Source organism: Balaenoptera physalus (genome assembly GCF_965194825.1).
Source record: "Balaenoptera physalus genome assembly, chromosome: 19".
NCBI classification, from domain to species: domain Eukaryota; kingdom Metazoa; phylum Chordata; class Mammalia; order Artiodactyla; family Balaenopteridae; genus Balaenoptera; species Balaenoptera physalus.
Genome location: NC_138900.1, coordinates 65,568,746 through 65,584,703, shown reverse-complemented (window position 1 = coordinate 65,584,703; position 15,958 = coordinate 65,568,746). Strand labels below are relative to the sequence as shown.

The 15,958-nt window shown below is 50.0% G+C and overlaps 1 protein-coding gene across 10 annotated transcripts in view; it reads left to right on the top strand.

Moving 5' to 3' along the window:
- Positions 1–15,958, top strand: part of MTHFSD (methenyltetrahydrofolate synthetase domain containing) — a 305,628-nt gene that overhangs the window by 273,963 nt on the left and 15,707 nt on the right. For 5 of the 10 annotated variants that reach the window (XR_014256649.1, XR_014256650.1, XM_082436931.1 and 2 more), the window contains exons 2-7: positions 3,022–3,125; positions 3,843–3,956; positions 6,049–6,162; positions 8,934–9,024; positions 11,964–12,076; positions 12,330–12,455. Coding sequence is in view for 8 of the 10 variants with exons in the window: in XM_082436926.1 (XP_082293052.1) it covers positions 3,022–3,125; positions 3,843–3,956; positions 6,049–6,162; positions 8,934–9,024; positions 11,964–12,076; positions 12,330–12,455 (662 nt within the window). In the remaining 2 variants the exon portion in view is untranslated. Of the gene's footprint in view, positions 1–945; positions 1,765–3,020; positions 3,126–3,696; positions 3,811–3,842; positions 3,957–6,048; positions 6,163–8,933; positions 9,025–11,963; positions 12,077–12,329; positions 12,456–15,958 lie in introns of those variants that run through there. The other 5 variants (XM_082436929.1, XM_082436933.1, XM_082436930.1 and 2 more) reach the window with 4 other exon arrangements.

Genomic DNA, 15,958 nt, shown 5'->3' with positions numbered 1-15,958 from the left:
TGCGCCCCCGTGAGATGTGTCTCCCGTATCACGCCCTCTTTACAGCAGGGGAAACGGCGGCTCACAGCTGCTGGCAGGGGCAGGACCGGAAGCCAATTTAACCTAAACGCTGGGGTGCTGCATCACAGACCTCTTAACGGATGGTTTCCGAGACCTCGGCTGTCCCAGGCCCTTCCCTAGGCCTTGGGGAGGCTCGCCCCAGAGCCCCTGAGCTTTGGTTATTGATTGCAGAATTGCCTGGCAAAGGTGTTACGAAGGCTGTTGGTGCCCCAGGGTCTGTTAAAGCCCGGTTCGACAACCCTGAATAAATCCACTCCTCCCTTACTGTCTGGGTAGCGTGGAAACAGCACAGTAAACAGGTGCCGATAGTTCAGTGGGATGGTGACAAAGACCTTTGGAGATGCCAGGAGTGACCTCAGGGCTAGAGGTAGAAGGAACGAGACCCAGGCTGACCTGTTGGGCAGTTACGGAACAAGGTTCATGCATTTCTCACATTAATATATGTCGCGTTTTATTATTGTAATTATTTCCCATGTTTTGGTAACTTTCCAAGGGCAAGAACCTGCCCTTTTATTCTCTCCCTCGCCTTGCAATTAGCCCATTGCTTTCTAAGTGGGAGTCACCCGGATGTTTGTGATTTACTGACTCTGGAGCAAGGGCCCCAATGCCTACATCTCTGTGTCCCACACAGCACTGTGCACAGTGTTGGGGATATTATTGGACGTCTGGGTTGTTAGTGACAGTGATAAATGTAGTAGCTTTTTAATAGTTGTGTCGCTGTAATGGTTTCTGTTTGAAAAAGCAAGCAGTGAGCGTGCTCTGGGTTCCTCAAGGGGGGAGGGTCCTAAAGAAGGGACGTTTGTGACCGAGCACTCAGAATGCTTTCTGGGGGAGGTGGCGTCGCAGCTAGGCCTGAAGGGAGAGGAGGGGGAGAACCTGGGAGGGGAGGGGAGGAGAGGAGGTACAAAGGCCTGAAAAAGACAGGGGGACAGGTGTGTGGGGCTAGGTACCGGCGTGGTTGGGCCACTTTTTGAATTCGATGTGAGGGTGACAGGAGATGAGGCTGAAGCGGCCAGGAGAGCTTTGCAGCTCATTCCACACCCTGTGCCAGGGATCCTCGGGGCACTGGAACAGCATGGAGGGGAGACTTCCTGGAGGTGGTGCCGAAGCTGGGCCTTGAAGAGTGAGGGTTTGCCTGAGGGACAGGGAGTAGAACAGACTTTCCAGCAGAGACCAGCAAATGCAGAGCTCCCAGCAGGAAAGAACAAGCCAAGTGCTGGAAACTGCCTGCATGGCCCCAGCCAGGCCAACAGTAGTATAGTCTTGGCCGGCATCTTTGGAGATGTGCGTTCCCTAAGTACACTCGAATCTGCATTCTTGATTTCTGCAGTGGTTCAGAAGCACAGCTAGGGTCAAGAGGCACCAGCAGTGTTTGCAGGAAGTCCAGGAAGCTCTGGGGTCTGGCTGTGAAGGGCCTGGTATGGTTGCTTTTCCAAGGGAATCTGTGTCTAGCCTGTGGGCATAAGCAGTGGAAACCTTTGGCTCTGGCCCTTAACGCCTTAAAACTACATGTAGAGGTTTAACAAATCGCTGTAAAATGGGCAAGGGCTGTAAAGGCACACATCGGTAACAAGGTTGGAAACCACCTGTTGCCCATCAGTCTTGAGTAAAATTTGACCTGCCCGCATCGTGGGAAACTGTGCACCTGCAGAAAAGGATGGGGGTCCTTTTGTATACCATATGGACCAATCTGCAAGATAGTAAGTAAGTAGCAGCAGGGTTCAAAGCAGTGTATGTAGCTGCATGTATAGCACACCCTCTTAGGGAAAGAAGATGAGGGCAAGACTGGAGTGTCTCCAGTGAGAAGCCTGAGATGCCTGGGGAAGAATTCACTAGAACAAATAGGTGCACTGATTGCCTTGGGGGAAGGGACCTGGTACTCGGCAGACAGTGAGGAGAGAGGCTCTTCATTATAGATGCCTTTGTATGTTTTAAAACTCCATTTACAAAAGAATTAAGCTTTTAAAATGTAATTTATTCACAAGATTCAAAGCCACACAATTCGTAAACGTTTATGGTGAGAAGCCAGCTGCCAGCCACGTCCCACCAGCCAGGTAGGTGCCCCCAGCTCTCTGGCTGTGGGGCTGCTCCCTTGTGTCACTTTTGAGCAGCCTCCACTCACGTAGGGGAGACGGAGGACTTGAGAGGTTGAACCTGCCCCTCTCTCCTGCCTGGGTGATGAGAGGTGCCCCATCACACCAAAGTGATTTGAAACGAACTTCTGTACGAGTGCAGGGATATCTTTGTGGACTAAGAAAAACAAAAATTCAGTGAATATTTTAAAATTGTTTATATGAATGTGCTGATTTTATTTTTTCCTGCGTAACTGGAAGCTGCTTTTCATAGTTCTCCATTCCAAGAGGGGCACATGGTTGATGCGGATTTTCTTAGGACTCTCCCAATCAAGTCATTAAGGAATATTTGTTGCCTAAAAATCCATTACCAAAGTGAGGTCTAGAATAAAGATTCCCGCAAAAAAAGGGGATTGTAGTTGGTAATCCAAAATAGTAGCTGGGTTACGAATCACTTAGGTCTAAGAGAAGCGAACAGGACTTACAGCAGGAGTGCAGTAATCACAGCTGTCTCGAGACCGATAGACTGAGAGTGAGATCACAGAGCCTTAACTGAGCAGAACTCGTATCTCCACGTTTGGAGTTAGGAATGCTTGGGTCCATGGCCTGGGTTGCGTTTGTTCTCCCGCCGCTGCAGGTTCATAGAACTAGCTTAATTAACACTTGGGTTACATTGAATTTACACTGTGTTTGGACTATAGCAGTTTACTGAGGTGTAAAAACTTATCACTGACCCTAGTTTTTCGACGTAGGGATCAGAAGCCCTAGGTTCTGTCTGGCGGGGCAGAGCTGGGGGTGCAGCGGGAGCAGGCGGGCCCCGGGCCCCGGGCCTGCTGCACCGTGGGCTTCCTGTCTGTGAGTTCATCAGTCACACCCTTTATTGCCGTAGGTGTTTCCAAACAGGACATTCGTGAGCAGATTTGGGACTACATGGAGTCACGAAATTTAGCTGATTTTCCCCGGCCTGTTCATCACAGGATTCCCAACTTCAAGGTACTGAAGCATTCCTGGAGCGCTCGCAGTGAAAGCAGGACACCCCTAAATGAGTAACAGTAGTAAGACAGTTACCATCCTGCTTCACGGTGGATTTGAACGCGGTGAACAGTGAGCGAGTGGTGTGAAATCTGAGCCAGCTGGCCGGGGTGCTTTTATGCTTTGAGACGTCCTTCATCTTGTTACTTAACCTTCGCTCTCGAGCACCTCTTGCCTCTCTGTGCAGGGTTGGTGGGTGGGTTGCACCTTGCCATGAGGAGGTGCTAAGGCTACTGTCCCCCGTTTGGTACAGAGTGAAATATTTCTCCTGGCTGGAAGCGTTCGATTGTTGTGGTGCCTTTTCACACAGTTGGCTCCTGAGGAGTGACGGGCTCTGAGAGGGAGCCCCAGCCAGCGAGGCTGGCTTCTCAGCCCTTTCTACCTGGCTGCTTCCTTAGACATTTCTCGGGTGACCCCAGACCTGGTCTCACAGTTGGCCCCCGCACCTGCCTGGGGGAGATGCTGGAGCATCAGGCTGAGGGTGGCCCAGGGTGGTGGCCTCTTAGTAACGTGCACTTGCATTTAAAAACAGGGTGCTTCTCGGGCCGCTGAGCATTTCCCACGTTTGCAGGCGTTCAAAATGGCCAGAACCATTAAAGTCAACCCTGACGCACCCCAGAAAAATGCCCGCTTCTTCGTCCTCGACGTAAGTGCACCTTTGTCTATCTGCCTAACCAGGGCTCTTATCTGGCTTGCCAAAACATCAAAGACCTCGAGGTTTTTGCCAGAACGCAGGAAGTTAAAGTGGACCCTGATAAACCGCTGGAAGGCGTCCGGCTGCTGGCGCTGCAGGTAATCCCATTCCCTGAGCCTGAGCCCTGGCTGCTGAGCGGCCCACCTTCCCCAGGTGGCTGGCAGGCGTGCACAGTCCCACATGTGGAAAGATGGTGCTTCTGACTCCCTCCGGTGCAGAATGCGTCCTTGGAGTTGTTTTTTCCAGGACCGTCCAGAACTCTTTCGTTGTCTGTCGGTCAGAAGTCCTGAACATGTCTGAATTCAAAGAGAAAAGACTGTGAAACCGTGACTTTGAGGCATCCCAATTATAGTGTACCTCTCCAGAAGCGAATGATTGCAATATATTTCATTTGCTACATTTGTAATACTGTAATTCTTTGAAACTTGATAACCCATGAGTAAGAGATCTGATAAATGAGTCCCCAAAATATATGAATTAGAACAGTGTTTCTTAACTTAGATATAATAGGCCCTTTTTCAAGAAGAAAAATTCCCCCAGGGTTGCTTCAATTTATTATAATTTAATAAGTATAAACATAAAACTTGGCATAAATTATAATGCTCAGGATCTTATGTGACTGTAAAACCAAAGTAAACATGTAAATTACATATAAACAAAACTATAAAAGCAGTAAAATTCAGATAACAGCACTCATTTAGTGTAATGGCTGATGTTGTTTTGCTGAAACAAAACACCCTTTACAGTGAGTGTAGCGCTGCGTGTGGCAGTGTGGGGTCTGTGGGATTCTGCTGTATGCCACCAGGCCTCGGGTGGCGACTCAGTTTCCCTACAACTCCTAAGAATCCTTGATCTGCGGGCGCCTTTCATCCTGTGTGGGAAAGTGCATACCCCGGCAGGCAAGGATAGTGATGTATACGGCCGCAGATCACACCTGGGGGCACAGCTTCCCAGGCTTGACCCCAGACCTTCATTCGGTTCTAGAACCTTTTCATAGTAAACGCCCTGATGGAGCTTTGAGATCCCTGGGCCTGAGCACACTGGCTGTGAGTCAGCACCCCTGAGGAGCTCTGAAGACTCTTGCCAGTGTCCGGTTCTGAGTCAGGCTCGAGTGGAACTGGACACTGGGGAGTCTCAGAGCTCCCCAGGGCACTCTGCTATACAGCCAAGGGGAGATCAGAGTAGTGTGCAGTATACCAGGATCTGGAGACTGCAAACAAAATCACCCACCTCTGTCACACTCAAAAGGAGAGTAGCACGTACTCGTTACTTTTGCTGAAATACTCTTCTTGGGATTGAAAACCTTTATTTAAATAAGCCAAACTGTGATTTTATAGGTCTTTTATTGGTCTCAGGCTGTCATCTCCTGCACAAAAAGTAGAATATGTGATTTTTTACATGAAAGAGTTTATAAATTTTATGATTGCCTCATGGCCCACCCCTGTATAATCTGCAGCGGTGTCCTTGGGCCTTGTTTCTCCAACTTTCTTGCGCATCAGGATTACCGGGTGGGCTTGTTAAAGCAGGTTGCTGGGCCCCACGGGGCTTCTGATCACTTCTGACAGGCGTCCAGGGGCTGCTGATGCTGCTGGCCGGGGGCCCCCGCTTTGAAAACCCCTGCCCTGGGGCTCGCAGTAGGTATTTGAGAACTAAATAGAAGAAGACGGTTATCAACCCAGGTCAATATAAAATGCGGATTGTAATGAGCACTGATCTCTCAGACTGTGATTTATTGAGCAGCAAACTAGATATAAGTGCTTGATGGGGTAATGTTTTTAATGTGGCTGTGTAATGCCAGCTTCGAGGTGAAACATCCCTGTACCTGGGTAGTGCGTAACGCTGGGAGCAGAGGGCACAGGCAGGTTATGGCTGGAGTTTCCGTGAGAACAGACTGCATCTGGATTTGCATTGTCCTTTGCACCTGTATGCATTTTGAATGGCAAGTAGAGTTGAGTCAGCGAGCTTCACAACCCCCCTGCCCCTTTATTCTGAGGCGGCTAGTGCAGCTGCTCTAGGTAGAATTGGCCCCTGTGTTATTCACTTGGGTTTGCAAAGCAACTCATCTCCTTGGCGCACACCCCAAAATGCAGGTAATAGTAACTTGCTTCTGTTCCTGCAATGTTAAAAATATACACAAGAAAGTTCCCATCTTAAATTTTGTAATTTATTCTTTGTCTTTTCTTTTAAAAGAGCAAAAAAACGTTGTTGGTTCCAACACCACGACTGAGAACGGGGTTGTTTAATAAGATCACACCACCCCCCGGGGCAACTAAAGACATCTTGAGAAAATGTGCCACCTCTCAGGTAAGTTTGAGAAGCAACACCGGCCACAGGGAAGAACCGTTCTCATCTGTGACTTCTGGTGAGTCAGAACAGTGCAAATCCGCCAAGGTGAGATCTGTGTTTAACAAAGTCAAATGAAGAGTGATGTTAAGTATTCAGCAATCTTGTCATTACAGGAGCCGAGCAGAAAAACTGCCTGTAACTCGGTTTTTCTCTTGCACTAAGCTGAGAAATAGTAAATTCCCGTTAGAAAAGAAAAGGGAAAGCCAATTTTCCGGTACTCTGACGCCCTCTGGTGTTAACTTTTGATGCTGTTCAGTGTCCTATAGCATTTTCTCAGATGCCACCAGAGCAAATGGGGACACAGGGTAGAATTTCCAAAATATGTTCAATTGGAAATTGCCTTACCAAGTGCTAAAGTAATAATGGCTTTAGTGATTTAGCAATATGATTTTCTTCACTGCCTCACAATGCCATAAAACCAGTGTGTAAATATTACATTAGAGTGCCTTATAATGGAATTTGTGTAGTATTTTATAGATGAAGAAATAGAATTTGGTGACTTTTCAGAGTTCTAGAGTTGACCCCAGGTCATTTGATTCCTAATCCAGTGGGAAGAAGAAATAGGGCATCAAAATATTCCTTTTAAAAAGGGATTTTCCACTTAAGTCTAGTGTATAAAAAGTGAATGCTTTATCGCTATTTATTGATAACCTGTCTTATTGCAAAAATAGAATTTGATGTGGCATACAAAAATACATATAATAAAATAAGATAATAAAATACACGTAGGAAAAAGAACAAAGGGAAAATAAATGTAGAAAAATAAGAGATAACCCTGGTTCTGGTCACTGTTCAAAGTGCCCACCCCGTGATCCCCTGCAGTTGGCGGTCGTGGCCACAGATCTGAGCCCATACTTCCGAGAGCTGGCAGGAAATGTGAGGCAGGAAATGTGATCTGTTATAAGTCGTAGGTTCCGGACAGTAAAAGCAGCCCCTTTCCACGTACGGAGGTCCAGGTCAGACGTGGCCATGGTGCTGGTGTAGTGGTCTGTGTCACCCTTAACAGCATCCCACTCCCCTCTGAAGGGTGACCGACATGGGGCTCGTTGCCAGGAGGCCCTGTGAAGTGCCAGCACTGGCTGGTCCCGGCCTGGGTAAAGCCAGACCAGCTCTCACAACTGAACTTGCATACAGATTGAACTGTGTTTGGGCTCTGTTGTATCATGAGATACCGGATGGAAATCAGAGATCCAGGGCCATGAACCTCAGAATGACAGAGTGCAGGTAGAGGAAACCAAAGATTTTTGTTTTCTTTGTGGCAGAGGAAAAATGGCAAAGTAGAGAGAAACTCTTAAAGCCACATCTAATGCAGATGCAAATTTAGTACGATTATTATTTAGGTTGCCAAAGCTTAGTGGTGAAATGCTGCCACCGTGCATATCACTGTAGGAGACTGTGATGTAGCCTTACTTCTTGGCAGATAAGACTCTGAGTTTGTCCCTCAGCCCCCTGCTACTGTCACACCCCAGCCACCTGTGTCTGCCATCGTTGTCTTTGTATTTACTCTTTGACTCAGGAGTGTTCTGGTAACCACCCCAGAGGGCAGGCAGAAAGGTCTGTTAACTGCCTCATAAGTCTCTCTGCCCATCCGGTGACTCTTGGTTGAATAGAACAGGATTTTGGAGAGTCAGGGTGACTCCTGGTTGCTCACGCTGTGTCTGGTCAGACTGAGCAGGTGAGGCTGAGCCCCCGAGAGAAGAGGGGACCTGACAGGTTACAACACAGAAAACCCCAGGCGGGTGCATGCTCCCCAAGGCTGCCAGGCACCAAGCTCACTGAAATGGGCTTGAGGACATGGGCCGTGGGCAAGTGACCTGCCTGCGTGGCCGCTGTGAGCTTAACAAAAGACACGCTTTCCCGCAGTGGGGGCACCGCGGGCCGATGACCGCGGTTTGATGGTTGGGACGCCCCAGTCATGGTACCGATCCTATAGGGACTTGTCACGTGCTTGTCGACAGGGCACCGTACCACATCCAGCCACCACTGCTGCCGGGTACTGGGCCGTGCAGCATCCTACTCTAGTTTCCTAGATTTCCCTGGCGCCCATTATCAGAATCATGGCCACAGGAGCCTCCCTGTGCTTCGCACACAGGCCTCCATTAGTTAGCATAAGTGGGTGTGTTTTGGGTGCTTTTTGGTTGAATAATTAATATGTTAGGAGTGATCAGCTGTTCACGCAGAGAGAGGCCTCCAGTGTTTCACAGTGAACTGATATGTCACACACACTTAATGGCCATGTCTTACGTGCTAGACGCTTTACCTGCGCTCTGTCATTTCATTCCAACATGTCGGACGAGGCAGGGCTGGTGTCCCTGTCTTACAGAGGAAGAGACTGAAGCTCAGAGAGTTTCCTCCTGTTGAGGCCACAGAGGAGAGGGATCTGGACCCAGTTCTTTGTGACTCCCGAGCCTGTGTTCTAATCACTGTGCTCTCCTGCCTCTTGGAGGAAAATGATTTGTTGAATATTATGAAATGAATATCCTGGTCGTTGTGCTATCAGTTCCTCCTGATGTCTTTGCTGGGGAAGAATGTGGGGAATTGTCTTAAAATGGTTCGGATCCGTGGTTTTCCTGAGCTGCCGCTTCCGTGATGCTGCGTGTTTGCTGTGGGATGGTGCACGTGCTTGCTTCGCTCGGGAGGTTGTTCAGACCCTGAGTGCATCTCCCCGTGGGTTATGAGACAGGTGGTCTCTCTGCCAGGGAGCTCTCAGGCCGCGTGTCTGTCCGCAGGGCGTGAGGAACTACAGCACTCCCGTGGGCTTGGATTCCAGGGTCCTTGTGGACTTAGTGGTGGTGGGGTCCGTGGCTGTTTCTGAAAAAGGTAAGATTAAGAACAGAAACTCTCGGATGTGACCACTTACCCTGCAGCCTGATGTTCCCCCAGCGCTCCGGTCGCCTTTCAGACATTGATGGTGAGTAATTTCAGCTTTCTGGACGCGTGCCTGGCCTGCATAACCACTGCATCTATCACTCATTTTGAAGAATTAACTCGGTCCCTCCCACTCTCAGCCCCACTCAACACCTTTACAGCATTTTCACTTTTCATAACAGGAAAAATAAAGTGAGATAATCTCTCTTCAGGTGGTGAAAGATTTCCCCTCTGTTCTTAAGTTAACTGGAACTGGAGCTGAATTTATTTGCAGTGCGTCAGTAAATAGTTGGTTTTGGAGAGCCTCCAGTAAGTGGAGAAACGTTGGGTTCTGAAGCTCCTTTTTGTTGTGAAGCAGCAGCCTCCTGGACGGGGCGGGGTGTCCTGAGCCTGCCTGTGGGGCCTGGAGCTTCACCCCGCAGGCCTGTGAGCAGGGACAGGGCAGGTCGCTATGCCAGCCTCTGCCCTGGGCTGAGCCACCCTCAGCACTCGTCTCGGGGTTCCCGAGGGCCCCTTCCTCTCTGCCCTGCTCTGCCCCAGGCCCAGCTGGGTGCTGTTGGAAACGAGCTGCTGATTCTGCGGCAGGGTGAGCACATTGCAGAGCTGCGCTAGTGTGGTGTGATTGGGACCCCCACCCTCGCTAGGAAAGCCTTCTCCCTCCTCCCTTCCCGCCAAGAGGATGTCCCGAGATGCTCATCCTCAGATCTCCCTTTGGAAGTTAATCGGCCAGAGCCAAGTTCTTCCTTCAATAGAGGTTCCGAATAAACAGTTGGCGAACAGTGCTCTAAATCATTTGTTCTGAACCCCGAACGTCGTGTTTTAAATGTTGGCCTTTAATACCATCACCTTAAACTTACTCTTTTCTCAGTTCCTGCTCTGAGCTACTGTGTGAGATGCTTAGGAGTGAGATGTTACAGGTCTTTATTCCTTGTCTTCCGTGTATTCCCAGTTACAGATGCTTTACCTGTGTTCTCAGGGACGGGCACACATGAGCACACGTGTGCCCACTGTGTGCCGGATGCCAGGCCGCCGCTGAGTGGACTCTGCTGTGGGTCCTCAGTGGGTGGGAGGAGCGGACATGGGAGCTGAACCACGATGCGACGTGCTCAGTGCTGGAAACAGAAGCCAGGGTGGACGTAGTGGGGCTCAGAGGAGGGGCTCGCCAGCTCGGAGCAGGGCAACCTCAGAAGAGGCCTCAGGGTTAGCTCCTGTGCGCCAGGCGTGTTCGAGGCAGGTGGCGCAGGACAGGGAGAGGGAGTGCCGTGGTCACGTAGCATGACCCTCTAGTGTCCGGGGCTGTCCTTCCAGAGACCTGAGGCCAGATGCCGGGAATTGGGCTGTACTCTTTTGGCAATGGGAAGTTAGCAAAGATTTCTTCTTTTAAAAGGACACCAGGAGTTTTCTTTTTTAGTTCAGGATGTATGAAAAAGAAAACAATGTTTTGTAACTGTCACTGTTCCGATAACCCCCTAATTAAAACAACAAAATCACCATGCATGTGTTTAAAAAATGTGGATAGCACAGAAAGCATTGCCTGGCCACTTTCCCTCTGCCTGTCCCCTGATGCCCACAGAAGTATCAGCTGTTGTGGTGTGAGATACAGGCGTCTCGAGTGTTCTGTGTGCTGGCTGCGTGTTCATGTTGGTTCTGTTTCTGCACTGACAGCGCTCTGTGCCCTGCTGCCACTGCGTCTGCGTCTCCAAGGGCTCTGCCTGTCAGCACAGAGCTCAGCCTCCTCCTGTTCATCAGCCCTGACTGACATACATTTAAGTTATCTCCAGTGTTGGTTTCCGTCTTTCCCTTGCAAATAGCGCCAGAATGAGGTGTAATCTTATCATATGCTCTAGGGGTACCTTTGAGGACTATCCGTGGGATGATTCCTAGGAGAGGAATTGCTGGACCAAAGGGCTTTTAAATCCTGATGGATGTTGCCAGATTACGCACCAGAAAGTGTGCTCACCTCACATCCCCACACCATCTGCTTGCGTCTCTCCCTCTTCTCCTGTTAATAACTAGAATTATCCCACCTCAGTTTTCGTGTCTGATAGTGAACGGTGGTATTTGAGTTGCCTCTTCACTTGCATCTGATTTGGGTGAGCTTGAACGTTTCTCCTGTGTTCAGTGTCCATCCGCCTGTCTCTCTGTGGACTCTTTGTACCCTTTGCTGTTCTGCTGTTGAATTGTCTTTCTCTTGCTTCTTTGCATGCACGGTTGAAGGCTTTTCATTGTAAAAGTAGCTCAGTCAGGTCTGAATCTTACAAGGACGCATGAGTGATGGCGCTCACACGCTTGGTGATGATGCTGACGTTACGTAGAAGGCCTGGGCATCCTACCAAGCAGGGTAACTGGATTCGGCTGGGAGCTAGCGGCGTGCTAACGTCCACCGTCCACTGTCCTGCGTTCTTTTCTCCTGCTTAGCTTGTCCTTCAGCTTCAGATGATGAATCCTTTTCTTGTGCCGCATTTGTGAATTTGCAAAATAGCACTAGTGCTGCTTAAACCGCCTCCTTCCAAGCTGTGGGGCTGCGCTGGGTGAGTCCTTAGTGCTTTTACAAGGCAAGGCTGTGCCGTCTCACAGCCATGTCCCTGATTTAAACTTTCTGCTTTCCCTCCATGCCTTTAGTAGGAATTTGTTCTTAGTGTTTTTAAAAACTACTGTTTCACTACTGTTAATCGTAAACATAAAGCTCACATAAATGCAAGCTCAGTTTCCTTGGTAAAGGAGAGGTCTCTGTGTTTAAAAGGCTCCACGCTCACTTCACTGTGTGTTAACCACTGTACGCATTTAGTGCGGCTCTTCCTCTGTAACTCCTCTGAGTCCACAATGAGAAATGTAATCCTGCGTGGTTCCCCAGACCCCACAGAGACGCTGATTCTCTGCGTTGTTCTTAGGCTGGAGAATTGGGAAGGGAGAAGGCTATGCCGACCTTGAATACGCCATGATGGTGTCGATGGGAGCGGTCAGCCAGGGGACGCCGGTGGTCACCATCGTCCACGACTGCCAGGTGCTTCCTGGGATCAGGCCAGCAGAGCTACTGCTGCTTACCGAGAGCACGGGGCGGGGCGGGGCAGGGTCTCTGCCGTCACTGCCTGCCGTGTCAGGCGTGGCGTCGCTCAGCCAGGCTGGATTCGCTTGGTGCGGCAGCTCGGCCTTGCCCACGATGGGTTTGGGGGACATCGTGCTTCCACCCAGCGATGCAGCGAACACAGCTGGGGCCGTGTCCCTGTCAGCTTCTTCACGCGCCTCTGTTTGACCAGGTTGTCGACATACCTGAGACACTCCTTGAGGATCACGACCTCACCGTGGACTATATTCTCACTCCAACTCGAGTCGTCACCACGGGCTGTGTGCGCCCCAAGCCAGCAGGAATCGTGTGGTCGAAGGTGGGTCCCCGTGGTGTGCAGTGAGGCCAGCGCCGGCCCGTGGCTTACAGGCACCTCCGCTTTCCCTGCGTTCTCTGTCTGGCATGGCAGCTGCCCCCGGCCTGCATGGCTGTGCGTTAGAGTCACCCATGAGTTTCTGAACCTTTCTGCTTCTGAATCACGGTCTCCAAGCATGGGCTGGAGAATCTACTTTGCAAACCTGCTGGTTCTGACGAGCAGGCAGGGTTCAAGGTCTCTACACAACACCAGCTATAGGCGGCGGGAAGTGACCAACTCAACTAGGAGAGCTGATGCCTTGAGTCTGTTTGCCAGCTGGTTTTCACTTCTAAGAGCTGTCTTCTGCCGTCCCTGCTATGCATGGTCCTAATCATCAGTCTTTCCTTTTACAAACCCAGATTTTCTTAATGCCGTCTGCATCTCCATGCAGAACCAAATTGGGTAGGAGGCAGTACCCAAAGCCTTCGTAAGCTGATGCCATGGTGACTTTTATCTCCAGAATAGGCAGTGGCATGTATCACAGGCTGGTCTGCAATTGGAGTTTGACCCCAGAAGCCAACCTGTAGGTTATGATGCCATCTACTGGTAAATAGCCAGAATTACTGAGAAAACTGGAGAAGTTGTGCTCTGTTTGGATTGAAACTCTTGGTCAAATTAGCATGTTTGTCCATGTTTCCCATTCCTTAAACCTGAGTCATCCAGAGCTGGAAGGCCTCCTTCCTGTGGGCGTGGGAATCAGCAGCATCCACCTCCGAGGATGCGCCCTGTGCTCTTACCGCACCCTGAGGGCTTCCGCACAGATGCCTGTGCTCCTGCCAGGATAGCCCCTGAGGAGAGCAGAGGGGAGCACATGAGACCCTGAGATGGGGTGTGGGACCGTGCACGTGCACCCGGAGCACCAGGGAGAAGGCTGCAGCATCCTTCATGACTATTGAAACGTCCCTCGGGACATTTAGAACTCAGGGTTCCCCAGAATTCAGGCCCACAGCCTCCCTTTGAATGGCGACTGACATACAGGCCGTGGGAGCGAGGTGGCTGTGCTCAAGAGGTGAGCACGCGGTCTGGGGAGGATACATCACAGGGGCGGCCACAGTGAGGCTGCAGGTGCCCTGGGGCCAGCACTTCATAGCTGAGGGCCAGCTGCAGCGCAGGCTGGGAGGATTCTGGGGGCCTCTCCAGGGAGAGAGAGATGGTTGCCGTGGAGAATAGCCATGGTTACAGTCTGCAGATTTTAACAAGAAAAATATAAAGAAAGCAGCAAATTAGGTTATCAGTTGTGTTAGTTGAATATAATCCCTCTGAGATGAAAGGAAACCAGATTCAACCCCAGCTTCCTGAGACATCTCAGCCTGCTCATCGGGACGTCGGCTTATTCCTCCTCTTCCTGGAGGATGCTAATGGTTAGTGAGGCTTTGGCAAGAATTCCTAGCTCGTAAAACGCCATTTCTTATTTTGGGTCCTGTGTTCTCAGTTCTGCCATGCAGAGGGATGGGTCCTGTGAAGGCAAGGACTCTCTCTAGCCCCTGGGGTTTCTGTCTTGGCCTTGCTATGTGTGCAGCCAGAGTGCGTTTTGATTGACTCTGGGGACAAAGTCCCTAATTCCACTGAAGATTTGAGGAGGTTGGGGGGGGCAGTTCAGTGCTGGGTTATAGTACTGTTTCAGGTTGGCTCTTTGTTTGGCACATACCGGTAAACCCTTCTGTGATGCTCCGCCCATAGACTCGTCATACAAGGACCAGACTCTAGGAATTTGCCTCTTGTCTATATCATTGGAATATCTGGAGTCCCCTTTTTCTTCTAAACACTGTAGCCCTCCCAGATGAAATGTTTTGAAATAGGTACAAAATGGGATGCTTTTTTTTTTTTAACTCATTCTTAATACACAAAGACTGTACAGCATTTGATTTTCCAGCTTTGCTCCAACTTCTCAAGAAATGTGAGTACTGCCCCAGCCGATAGACCGATCTGATATGGACTCTGTTTCCAGCTCCAGTCACCTCGGACAGTGGGTCTCCTCGACCCACCTTCTAAGTCTTGCAAGAGACTAGTGTGATTTTTATGGAAGTTGTAGTTCTCATTAGAAATACTTCTGGTGTTTCTGTTTAACCTTGCCAGCAGCTGCTCCAGCACATCCTGGCATTATAGAATGAGGTCATACCTCCCAAGCACCTTATCTTCTGGTCACGTGAAGTGAGAACCAGAAAGAAAATCAGTTTATCCCAGAGTGTAACACCAGCGTGTGGCGGAGGGAGGTTAGAGCCGAGTGTCTTCTTCTTGGGTTGGCAGCAGATGCCTCGAGAGTCAGATTTCTGATTGTATTGGACTTAGCGAGCATTTCTAGGGGACAGGTTTAATTTAATCTATAAAGGGAACATATATTTATAAATGACTGCCATCTGCATACTTCAGCAAAAAGTGATTGTAGTGTACAAAAAAAATCAATTTTGCTTTATACTTGCTTTTTAAATGGTATGATTAGTTACAGAAGGGCATACATTTTTTTGCTTTGATTAACAAGCAAAATCTTTCATTTCACATGGCAAATAGACAAAACCTAACAAACGTTCCTAATTGCCAGCCAGGAAAAATAGAGAGAGAGCAGCACTGTGGGTCCTGTGTGGGTGTCCAGCCCATCCACCTGGCTCGCAGAAGCCTGTCGGCTGTAGGGCCACCGTCAACCTGCGCCATCCCATGAGGAGCACATAGGTGGCAAATGGCTGGGAAAGTGGCAAAGGCCCCTCACGGTCAGGGAGGTCTGTCCTTTAGAACTCACGGGGTAGGAGCGGCACGGAGAGGGAGCTGACGCTGAGCTCTGTTGTTCCAAAGAACGTACTGCTCTCAAGACGAGCAGCTCTACGTACAAGCCTCGCATTTCTGTGTTTCCGTTTCCAAAGATCCCTTGGTGTGCGCCAGCGTGGCGGTGCTGTGGACTCAGTTCGCAGTGTGTGCTGGAAGGCTTTCCTTATCCTGCAGCTGATTGCAGTTTGTATGTGTGCCAGCTTGGGATCAGGTAGTTCCCGGGGACGTGCACAGAAGGATGCGTGTTTGCTTCACACACGTTCTAGGGTGGCTTTCTGCTGCCTGAGCGTGGAGCCTCACCCCGTGGGTCCGGCTTCCTGAGGACACGCACCTCTGCCTGAGGCAGCCCTGTGGGTCCACTGGGCACTTCAGGGGCGCTCATCTGGCCACAGTGGGCCCCGCGGACGCATGGCGCTTCCCAGGAGGTGTGGGCTGGCGGCTCCTGCTGCTGCTGCTGGGATGGGGGTAACGTTTAGTCCTCTCATGCAAGGACATAGTCGCACTTCTTCTCTGATTGTAATTACAGTTTTAGATTTGATCATTCTTTCTCAATGCTAGATCCAGTAACTTAAGAAATCCCCAAGAACCTAATTATGACCAGTTTAAATTTGCTCCTAGATACTTTGAAAGAATGCAAGAATCTGAACTCCTTAAGAAGGCAGAAGGGGGACGTGGGAGGGAGTTGGGTTGGCCAGACTCGCATGGTC